The 11904-nt window shown below is 42.1% G+C and overlaps 2 protein-coding genes across 3 annotated transcripts; both read left to right on the top strand.

The window, feature by feature from the left end:
- Positions 1-1156: 1156 nt before the first annotated feature.
- On the top strand, positions 1157-4008 carry rps9 (ribosomal protein S9). Its single transcript, XM_061819927.1, has 5 exons — positions 1157-1203; positions 1901-2013; positions 2159-2281; positions 2448-2634; positions 3745-4008. Exons 2-5 carry the CDS (start codon positions 1917-1919, stop codon positions 3920-3922), a joined length of 585 nt encoding a protein of 194 aa, XP_061675911.1. The 5' UTR covers positions 1157-1203; positions 1901-1916; the 3' UTR covers positions 3923-4008.
- A 96-nt stretch (positions 4009-4104) lies between these two features.
- mboat7 (membrane bound O-acyltransferase domain containing 7) lies at positions 4105-11848 on the top strand. 2 transcript variants are annotated; one of them, XM_061820901.1, is made up of 9 exons: positions 4105-4244; positions 5332-5414; positions 5547-5676; positions 6065-6191; positions 6268-6424; positions 6791-6986; positions 8693-8845; positions 8987-9163; positions 9266-11844. In XM_061820901.1, the coding sequence occupies exons 2-9, from the start codon at positions 5339-5341 to the stop codon at positions 9675-9677; spliced, it is 1428 nt and encodes a 475-aa protein (XP_061676885.1). In that variant the 5' UTR covers positions 4105-4244; positions 5332-5338; the 3' UTR covers positions 9678-11844. The 2 variants fall into 2 exon arrangements, with proteins under 2 accessions (XP_061676885.1, XP_061676886.1); XM_061820902.1 differs by having other exon boundaries at positions 4171-4244; positions 5329-5414; positions 9266-11848.
- The last annotated feature ends 56 nt before the right edge of the window (positions 11849-11904 follow it).

The raw sequence follows: 11904 nt of genomic DNA, 5'->3' as shown, positions 1-11904 counted from the left end.
AAAATTTCAAGGGGGATGTTAAAATCTATCCATCCATTTTCTTTGCCGCTTATCCTCACGAGGGTCACGGGGAATGCTGGAGCCTATCCCAGCTGTCAACTGGCAGGAGGTAGGGTACACGGCACTGGGAGAACACAGAAACTCCACACAGGTGGGTCCGGGATTGAACCCGGGACCGCGGAACTGCGATGCCAAAGCTTTACCAGCTGATCCACCGTGCCACCCGGATGTTAAAAGAAACAACTCAAATAAGGTGGTTGCACAAGTGTGCACACCCTAAAGATGGGATTTGGCTGTGTTCAAAGTCATGTTAAATGGGAGTTATCGCAGACCTGCTACTCTTTAAAGTTGTTCGGATTAACCTCAAATAAATTTAAGATGTCCTAGTAGGGGTTTCTTGTAGTAGGTGTCTTTTTTACTTTTTATTTTTTGCTTTTTCGCAGAAGCCGGAAGGTTTTGTGATTGTTAAAAACCCTCTCCAGCCCCAAAATATGTTGTTGCCTCCATCACGCTTCACTGTAAAGATGGATGGTTTTTTTTAGGGATGAGCATGTTTTGATTCTGCCAATTATGGCTCAAAAGTTCACCTTGATCCAAAGATTTTGGGAAAACACAATGGAAATCTTCTAGATGAACGTGAGAAAATAGATAATTGTCCGATTAAATTATTTTTTTATCCATTGGGAAAGTTTAATTGTGAAAGCGCAAAAACAGTCAAAAATAATGTAGTACAAACAACATCACAAAGAAGAGAAGCATAAATTAAATTAAATTAAAAAAATCTAAATCTTACATGTTTATGATGGTATATTTTAAATTCGGTCAAATTATGTTATAGTGATAATTTTACAGTTTGCGCAAAGTGGAAAGTATAAGATTTTTTTTTTGCCTGTAGTAAATTAGATTAGATTAGATTGGGCGGATGAGCGGTAATGGCACGGAATAGAATAGAACAGATGGAAAATTTATAAATAAACAACCAATACCTGACAATACTAGGTATGACAATATACATACAGCATACAGTATTGTGCATTTGTATGCTGACATTCGTTGCCGGCAACAGGAGGCGACAAGCAGTATATCCTTACTTCCGCCTGGACAGCGAAAGGCACGGTGGGATATGTAGTTTCTATAAAGTCTTATAAAACCATCTGGGCGGCCTCGGGCTTCCTCTTTACTACGCGAGTCGGGGTTGGGAAGGTACGGAATCAATACTGCAGGCTTTTTCCAAATTCTACCCGCTCAATGTAGTTTTAACGCTTCCTAGTGTTGTGTATCTCTAAGAAGGGCTCCATCGCTTGTCTGGTTGCTTCTTTTTTTAGTCTTAGCATGGCATTTTGTCGTTTTTCGAATAGCTAAAATCATATGCTAATGCTAACCATTCTCACGGAGCAACGTGGTGCGTCGAGTCTGCGGCCTACTCGCGTGAATGCAAAATTACGATCGTATATTTATTTTATTCGCCATATGGGTACAGTGGTCGTGTACACGCCGTCGTGCTGTTCATTATTTAGCCAGATGTGCCATTAATTCTAACAAGGCACCATTCACTAAAATTAAGGGTATCATTATAAGTAGTCTACTTTTCATCACGTAAAGCGATGTTTAGATTAAGTAGAAGTCCATTTAAAAACTAGTTTAAGTAGAAGTCCATTTAAAAACTAGTTTAAGTAGAAGTCCATTTAAAAACTAGTTTAAGCAGAAGTCCATTTAAAAACTAGTTTAAGCAGAAGTCCATTTAAAAACTAGTTTAAGCAGAAGTCCATTTAAAAACTAGTTTAAGCAGAAGTCCATTTAAAAACTAGTTTAAGCAGAAGTCCATTTAAAAACTAGTTTAAGCAGAAGTCCATTTAAAAACTAGTTTGTGTTAATGACTGAATTGTCTTATGTAATTCAGGCCCTTGTAAGCCGTCATGCCCGTTGCCAGGAGTTGGGTCTGTCGCAAGACATACGTCACCCCCCGCCGTCCCTTCGAGAAGTCCCGTCTTGACCAGGAGTTGAAACTCATTGGTGTGTGGCTTTGACTGCTTGACTTACGAGTACCCCAAATTCAGTTGTTTTTGTTGTTGTTGAGCCAAGAATAAGATGGAACAGATTTCTCGTAAATTTTAAGTACCACTAAATCTACGCCACTCATGGACCTTGTATCTTTTAGGCGAGTATGGATTGAGGAACAAGCGAGAGGTGTGGAGGGTCAAGTTCACCCTGGCCAAAATTCGTAAAGCTGCTAGAGAGCTGCTCACCTTGGATGAGAAGGAACCAAAGCGTCTGTTTGAAGGTATTCATTAATTAATAGCCACTTTGATGTTTGAGCCTGTGATTTAATTCTCAAATGTCTGAATTTTCAGTGTGGTCGCGAATTCCTCGTCAATGAGGCTTTGTGCTCACCTAGCTCATTGGTCTGGTTATTTTTTTGGGAGGCTAAATGCTTTTTCTGCATGTAGGAAATGCCTTGCTCAGGCGTCTGGTGCGAATTGGCGTGTTGGATGAGGCGAAGATGAAGCTAGATTACATCCTGGGTCTGAAGGTGGAGGATTTCTTGGAGAGGAGGCTGCAGACCCAGGTTTTCAAGCTCGGACTCGCCAAGAGCATCCACCACGCCCGTGTGCTCATCCGCCAGAGGCACATCCGGTACGTTGACGCTCCCTCCACTACAGATTTCTACATGTTGGAGCAAGGGGTGTTGAGTCTTACGAGATACCCGATGCTTCCACTTCCATCAGAGGACCGCTGGCTTTTAACCGCTGAGATGGGTTAAATATGTCATCAAGGTCAATTCGGTATCAAAGCCGTATACCTTGTGAGTAAAGCATTGCCCAGAGCCAATCCCGCCAACGAGCGCTCGGACTGACGCCGTGGCTGTTAGGTAAGGTATGGGTTGCACCTCGGGCAGTGGTAGCGGTCGCTACGGTCAATTTTACAGGCTGATGATTAAGATTAAATGCGCAGATTTTCTGTGGTGTTACGAATTCCTCGTCAATGAAGCCTGCGTAAAATTACTGTACTCACAAAAACATGTTGGAGTTTTGAATGAAATTTCAGGATGTACGAACTTTACGTGAAACATTTTACCTTCTCCAAGTGTTGGATGAAAAGATTTTCAAATCCGGCCTGCCACATAATTTTTGTGGCCCGCGAAGGGAAATCATCAGTGTCAACATCTGATTCTTTTTAAAATGTCAACATTTTGAATTGGCACATCATAAATGATAATGTTGAGATATTTTTGTTACCAAACATGAACAATTGTTGAAAAACACCTTACGCTTGATTTCTGATTCCAAAAGTAGTTCATAAATTTAAAGTGTAAATATGATGAGGCGATTCAGAATTTCTATGGTTTCACCATAACGGCCCTCTGAAGGAAATCATAACTACAATGTGGCCTGTGACAAAAATTAGTTTTTAATACCCACGATGTACAGGATCCCTTGCAATTTTTTTAATGGGATGAGAGGTGAGTTGTAGTGTTCAGTTTGTTTTGGAATAAAATTAATAAAATGGGTCAAATGTTGATGGTATGCATGGTGAATAGAGAGCGACAATCGTGTGGCGTCGCTAATGAGTGTTATTGTCAAATTTAAACTTGGACCAATTAATTTCCACGGGTGACGACTGCCAATTATCGGGAATTTCACATCCTGAACTTTCATCCAAAATCTCAAGAAGAACCTTTTTAAAATCCCTTAATTGACTTTTGAGATAGATGCGTTTTCAAGTTTGCCCTTAATCTCTTTGCAGTGTGCGCAAGCAGGTGGTGAACATCCCCTCCTTTGTGGTGCGCCTGGACAGCCAGAAGCACATCGACTTCTCGCTCAGGTCCCCGTACGGCGGCGGACGTCCGGGCCGCGTCAAGAGAAAGAACTCCAAGAAGGGCCAGGCTGGAGCTGGCGGAGGTGACGACGAGGAGGAGGATTAAGAAGGATGTCGATCAGGGAATGTGTTCTTGATCCTTCCTGTTCAGTCATGTTTTCAATAAATATTTTGGTGTGACCAAAGAAACGAGTTGAGGTTTTTTTTTGTGGCTGAAGTCAAACTTGAATTTGCATAGCATAATATGTACCGGTAGGTCGGCAGTGATGATAATGCCGGATAATAATACGAAGCTAAAATGGCTGGGTCCAATCATGAAGATTGACGTCATGAACCAGGAAGTACTTCTTCCGTCCGTGTGAAGACTTGGTGTGAAAGGCAAAGCGGGGCTGCGTTCATCCACTTAATGTTTCTCGTCACTCGTGCAAGTATGTTGATTTCTTCTAACAGCCTCATTTTCTAAACATGAATTCGCTTTTTAATTCAGAATTTCATATGGTGTCCAGCAGTCCTTGGGAAACGATGTATTCCCAACGGCGTTGACTTTTACTTTTTGACACGTTCACAGTTACGTTCGAGTGGATGGGCAACTTTGTGTATTTCCACTACACTGTCTGCTAAATCACGAATAATCGAACCCTGACACAGACATACGCGTAGTATGCAAAGCGAAGAATTGCGCAAGGCTGCGCCTAATTTGTATCGATCTGCATACAAATGCAAATGGTGGAGATTCACGGTCTTCCCATTTAAAAACTGTGTAAAACTTAATCTTTCTAACGTACGTACGTGTAGTATTTGGAAAGAGACATGTGATACAAAAACGCTCTTACACGCACATCACTGTAACGAGAAATGACGATTATTAGCGTGTAGCTACACTGTAGTTGGAAACAGGCTGCCGTTTCTATTATGTTGACTTCCAGATATATTAATTTAACTGTCTTATTAGTTAGTGTAGGTAGTCATGTCACCTTGTTTAAATACCGTATTTCAATATTACTAATAATAGGTGAACATTATTAAATGAATACAGTCAAAAGGGGAAGCCTGCCTCACCCACCAGCACAGTTTTAATTTTGACTCGATTATGTAAGGGGCACCCAATACTGTGTCCATTAATATGTGTGTTGGAAAATATGATGTCACAGAAAGATAGGTTTGAAATCCAAACTACTAGCTTTCACCTTGGAAGTCATCTCCCTGAGTGAGGGAATGGGACAATGATCTTGTAGGCAGATGAGCATAATGTAACTTTGCCACTAGCTAGCAAATGGGACAAGCAAATATTTTATGGGGTTGGGGGGTTGTTTTCGGCCAGGAACTGCCAGATGCTTCAGGTATTGTAAGATGGTGTGTGGTCTTCTTTTGTGGTCTCTTTGAAGACATCCTGGTTGATCACCTGGGGAAGGGATCAACTGGTAGTTTTTTTTTTTTGGGGGGGGGGGTGATATTCTTTGGAGACTCCAATCATGCTGTTCTTTTTCTTCCTTTCTTTTGTTTTTTTGCAAGCAGAGGAACAATGTCTCCTGATGAGCTGGTCTACCTGGGAGTCCTTGCAGCCTCCATCCCAGTTGGATTCCTTTTTCGTTACCTCAGTGAGTGTAATAACAAGGTCTTCCATAGTTCGGACATTTGTCATCTGTATAATACAAACGTGCTGTTTCATTGGTTAAAGCTGGTCAGCAGACGAGAGTTGGGGTCTTGATTTGTTAATATTGTGATTTCAGGTCCTCCTGTAAAGCAGGGGGGCGCTATGATTCTGGGCCTCTCCATTATCATCACCACCTGTCATGTACATGCGCTTCACTCTCTGGTGACGGTGATTGTAACATGGTTGATTATCAAGAGCAGTTGGAGGTATTTTTTTATTTTTATTTTTTACTGAACACCACTGGGATACAGTGGAATCACCTTTTTTGCAACACTTATTCCGATAGATAATGAAATCCTCCATTTGGAAGTGATTGGTTAATTCCTAACAGCCACATCCTGGTTACATGTGCGTGTGCACACAACGTCCTTCAGTTAGTTTTTACTTCTTCTCTAAAAAAAACAAAAAATAGTTGTGCACATGAATTGTTGGAAAAGTTTTGCAATGATTTATCTCGGTGTAATTTGTTTATCTGACATAAGCATGGCATTTGAAAAGCTATTTATAGCCACCGTAACAGATTTTCTTCTGACATTTTTGGCCACAAATGCTCATATTTGTAAATACTGAATACATGGTTTTCTGCGTATTAAGGCTCGCCCCCGCGTTGAGTCTCTCCTGGACCTTTCTCTACCTCCTGTTCTTCCGACTGGTCACGTGGTTCGGTTTGCCAGCTCCGACGCCGTTTGCCAATGCCGTCCAGCTCCTCCTCACTCTCAAGGTACGCAATTGTCTGTGAGCCAAAATCCAAACAGCATCCTCTGGTTGTCGACTTTTTGCACTTCGACGCTGTTCAGATGGTGAGCCTGGCCAACGAGGTGCTCGCTTTCCACCTGGAGAAGAAGAAGCAATTGAGCACCTTCGGGAGGTCTTCACTCGTTGAGTGTCTTACTCGACAGCCCTCGCTTTATGACATCATGTCGTACAGCTACTGTTATGTTGGTATAATGACAGGTGAGTCCGAAGGAGGAAGTTGTGTCACTTTTGGCAGGATATGTGGAAAGAGACTGCATGTGTTGTTAATCCTGTTGAAATGGTTTTACTTTGCCATGACTTTTAACCGTTGTCTCTCTTTGTCGCACTGCTACTTGTCCAACATTGTGTGAGTCCATATCCATATTATTAGTATAGTAAAAGAGTATAACCAGAACTAATGTAGCTCTACTTTCTTTTTGTGCGCAATCCATTCTCCTATCCTTTGCCAACTTTTCCTTTTGTGTTTTCTTGAGCCGGCATTACCCCACTATTCATCTAGCTATCACGATCCTCTCATAATTGCCTTTTGTGTGTGTTTTTTTTCTGTCATCTTCCTCCCAAAAGGCCCATTTTTCCGCTTCCAAACCTACAATGACTGGCTGGAGCAGCCCAGACCGCTGTCCTTGCCCGGCTGGGAACCGTGCCTACAGCGGCTCAAGCTGGTGCCCGTCTTCGGTGCCCTATTCCTGGCTGTAAACTCCATCTTTCCTCTGGCTTACGTCCGCACAGATGAGTTCCTGGAACACAATTTCTTCTTCAGGTGACCTCACAAGACTTGCATTGCTAGTTAGGTGGAGGGGAGACGGGATGCTCATCTTGTGTTATTGTAATGAAAAAAAAAATCAAGTACGCTCACAGGCAAGAAAAAATTAATTAGAAACAAGTTTGAACATCGTCTTTGAACTCTTACAGTGAAGAAAATAAGTATTTGAACACCCTGATATATTACAAGTTCTCCCACTTAGTAATAATGGAGGGGTCTGAATTTTTCATGATAGGTTCATGTCTACTGTGAGAGAGATAATCTAAAAAGAAAAGTCCAGAAATCACAACATATGATTTTTTTTAATGATTTATTTGTGTGATACAGCTATAAATAAGTATGTGAATACCTGAGAAAACCAATGTTAGTATTTCGTACAGTAGCCTTTATTTGCCATTACAAAAGTCAAACGTTTCCTATAGATGTTCTGCAGGTTTGCACACACTGCATTTTGGCCCACTCCTCCAACATAGATCTTCTCTACATCAGACAGGTTTCTGGGGTGTCGCTGAGAAACACGGAGTTTCAGCTCCCTCCAAAGATTTTTTATTGGGTTTAGGTCTGGAGACTGGGTTGGCCACGGCAGAACCTTGATATGCTTCTTACGGAGCCACTCCTCGTTTTTCCTGGGTGTGTGCTTCGGGTCATTGTCATGTTGAAAGACTCAGCCACGACCCATCTTCGATGCTCTGACTGAGGGAAAGAGGTTGCTCCCCAAAATCATCATTAGTTTTTCTCCAAACACGGTTCGTAGAATTATGACCAAAAAGTTCAATTTTGGTCTCATCTGACCACAAAACGTTCTCCCATGACGCCTCTGTATCATCCAAATGGTCATTGGCAAACTTAAGACGGGCCTTGACTGACTTGACTTGGCTGGTTTAAGCAGGGGAACCTTCCGTGCCATGCGTTATTTCAAACCATGATGTCTTAGTGTATTACCAACAGTCACCTTGGAAACGGTGGTCCCAGCTCCTTTCCGGTCATTGACCAAGTCCTGTCGTGTAGTCCTGGGCGGATTCCTCACCTTTCTAAGGATCATTGAGACCCCACGAGGTGATATTTTGCATGGGGGTCCACTCCGATTGAGATTGACCGTCATCTTTAGCTTCTTCCATTTTCTAATGATTGCTCCAACAGTGGAGCTTTTTTCACCAAGCTGTTTGGCAATTTCTCCGTAGCCACTTCCAGGCATGTGGAGTTGTCCAATTTTGTCTCTGGTGTCTTTGGACAGCTCTTTGGTCTTGGCCATGTGAGAAGTTTGAGTCTTATTGATTGTATGAGGTGGACGGGTGTCTTTATCCAGCTCACGACCTCACACAGGTGCATCTGATTCAGGACAATACATGGAGTGAAGGTGCACTTTTAAAGGTGGACTAACAGGTCTTTGAGGGTCAGAATTGTAGCTGATAGACAGGTGTTCAAATACTTATTTGCAGCTGTATCACACAAATGAATCGTTAAAAATCATACATTGTGATTTCTGGATTTTTCTTTTTAGATGATCTCTCTCAGAGTGGACATGCACCTATGATGAAAATTTCAGACCCCTCCATGATTTCTAAGTGGGGGAACTTGCAATATTGCAGGGTGTTCAAATACTTATTTTCTTCACTGTAAAAAGGTTTCATGTCCTTTCTCTCCAGTTATTTGTGAAGTTATGCATAAAACACCACTTTTATTCTCTTTCACCCTCACATCAGGTTCTTCTACATGGTAGTGGTGTTCTTCGTGTTCAGGATGCGTTTCTATGCCGCGTGGTGCGGTGCGGAAGCCGGGTGCATTAGCGCCGGTCTCGGCTGCTATCCAGAACGGGCTCAGTGTAAACCGGGCGGAGGACCCACTGTCAGCTACAGGTACCTGAAACTGGATTGCGCTCGCATGAAATGTGTGGCACCGGCAGCTAGTTAAATATGTAAAACAGAAATAGTACTTTTGCTTCAGCGAGTGTTTTCTGTTTTGTCAATGTAAGTTTATTATTTTATGTTTTTCTCAAGCCCCGAGTCATTGACTGAAGAGACATACGACTTCAAAACCATCCAGAACATCGACTGCTACAACACGGACTTCTGCGTCAAGGTGCGGCACGGCATGCGTTACTGGAACATGACGGTGCAGTGGTGGCTGCATCACTACATCTACCCCAACGCCCCCTTCAGATCCTACACACTCAGGTGAGTGGTCTTGACCTGATAACTTGGGAGAATTTGAAGCAAACTAATATTTATCGATTGGAGCATGAAGAGACAAATATATGTGATATGTTGTTTACTTAGAGCGGGCTGGACCATGTTCATCAGCGCCTATTGGCACGGCCTACACGCCGGATACTACCTCTCCTTCCTCACCATCCCGCTGTGCATCGCCGCCGAGTCGGCCATGGAGGCGTCGGTCCGGGCCCGGCTGGGCCCACGCGGTCAGAACATCTTCGACTGGGTCCACTGGTTCCTGAAGATGCGAGCGTACGACTACATGTGCATGGGCTTCGTGCTGCTCAAGGCCTCCGACACCATCAGCTACTGGTCGTCCATCTACTTTGCCGTGCACGTGGTGGCCGTGGGCTGCATAATAGTGGGAAGGGTTCTGAAAAGAGGAGGAGGCAAGAGAGGAGACAAGGAGAAGGCAGACGTTGAGAAGAAAGACAAGACGAAAATGGCAAATGGAGACAAAGCTGAAAAGGACGACTGAGTGAATTGTTGATATCCTGAACTGGAGGGACACGAGGTGGAGTTTGCTCAAGAATTTTATATCCAACAGTGCAACATGTTCTTTAAATGTACAATGATTCCTTGAGATAACAGTGACCCAGTTCAGATTTTTTTTTGAGAAAGATTTTATTTTGCTTTTACTTGCCTGCAAATATTTGCAATACAAGCACTGTATAATGGTGGTGGTGGTGAACTCAACTCAATTGAAAACGAGCAAGTTTGACCGTTAGAGGTCACATGTTGTCCATTGCCACTCCCACTTGTTTTCTGTCAATCTAAACATCCATCCATTTTCCGTACAGTATATCCTCAATAGGGTCGCAAGCATGCCGGAGCCGATCCCAGCTATCTTGGGCGAGAGGTGAGGTACACCCTGAACTGGTCGTGAGCCAAGGGGAGAACATGCAAAGGCCCCACAAGCCAGGCCAGTATTTGAACCCAAGTCCTCATAACTGAGAGGCGGGTGTGCTAACCACTTATTTCCCGTGCCGCCCGAACTAAGCGTAAAACAAAGTGATGTGTAGTAAAAACAATCACAGAGCTTTGTGTAGCTAAATGTTAACAAATGGTGGAAAACGCCATAGATGGGCAAATAGCATCACTTCTTTAAACAACCCATGTTTGAACTGGTGAAGCAACACGTAGACAGAAATATAAAAATACTCAGAGGCATATATTCTTTACTGTAAAAATAACTAATTAGGTCAGTTGTGAAACTTCGTGTATGTGTCTCTCTATTCCACTGCTTCCAAGTGGCCATGGCGCACACCCAAAGGAGCAGCACATTGTACATTCAATTGAGGCAAAAATTATGGCAGTTTTTAAAAATTCTTCACATTTTATTCAATTGTGTTTTCAAATGTTTTTTTTTATTAAGTACAATATGTAGAGTTTTTTTAACTAAAAATGGGGAAAGGCTTGAATGAATTGATAGCATTCGTTTCATTTTGTAGGGCAACATGATCTGTGATGCAAGTGTCTTCAATAACAAGCAGGGTTACAGAATGAATTCAAGACATATTTCAAGACGCCACTACATAAACAATACACAGGTCAAAAACGCAGTTATTTTGGAACCATTACGCCGCATGGTGTGAATAGGAATCACGATGTCTGAACAGAATTAACACATGCCGCAACAGTAATGTAAATAGCCTGAACAGTGCATTCGCTTCAATTCCAACATGGTCAAAATATTTGCAATATCTGTACTGCCAAGATATTCCAGCAGCTGATTTATACTGCAATGTATCAGAAATGGAACAAGGAACGAATCCATTTTTGCTTTTGGGATTTCTGTTGTTCAAGTTCTCAACTGAGCATGTTCAGTGTTTTAGCGTGTCACGTAATCTGAACAAAAAAAATGAATGTAATGCTGTAGATTTGTACACTGTGTGTCAGGGGGAAAAAAAGTCAGCAATATTTAGTTGTGTTTCACTCTCTTACTTTAGCAGTACTGTATTGTTATTCTGACTGGATGGCTCAGTGCTTTTTACGTCCTGTGCTCGGCCAAGTCCGTAATTGGACTGGTGTTTAATGTTCGAGTCTTGAAATGCTTCATCAGCCTTTTAAAGTCCACCCAATGTTTTTCTGTGTATTCATTTGCATCTCAAATGTTCCTTTTTATTGTCTTCAGAGTTCTTTATTTATTTAGATCTCTTTGGCTTGTGTGTCTTTTTTGACTGTGGCACCCCCTGTTTTGAGTTCTCCTTTCAACTATGTCACGTTCCGAATGTTGCATACTATACATTTCGACAAATACTTTGCAGTATATACAGTAATACCCTGATAATTCTTGCTCTATACGATGTTGGTTTCGCCGTCACTGTGGACTGCACCTTTACAACACAAACACACCTGCTTGTTACCTCATCACGGGTTTTTCACAACGACTGTTATAAATTCCATTTTTGAAACTTGTAAATTGCAAGTAAAGTCACAACTTCAGCATACGGTGAATATTAAGTCTACACACCTGTTCAATTGCCAAATAAGACCAAAAGAAATCATTTCAGAACTTTCTCTACCATTTACATATAATCAACAACGCAATTAAAAAAAAGGTTTCAAATAATAAAGGAGGGGAAATAAAAATAACTGAGGCACCGTGGGTGCATAAGTGTGGACACCCTATTTTGACTGAAGCTCTGGATCATACACATGCCTCAATTTAGACTGCCTCAGATTTACATCAAATACATTTAAGA

The sequence above is a fragment of the Syngnathoides biaculeatus genome, chromosome 5, assembly GCF_019802595.1.
Source record: "Syngnathoides biaculeatus isolate LvHL_M chromosome 5, ASM1980259v1, whole genome shotgun sequence".
Lineage (NCBI taxonomy): Eukaryota > Metazoa > Chordata > Actinopteri > Syngnathiformes > Syngnathidae > Syngnathoides > Syngnathoides biaculeatus.
The sequence above is the reverse complement of the archived record's forward strand: the minus strand, read 5'-3'. Positions and strand labels throughout refer to the sequence as shown.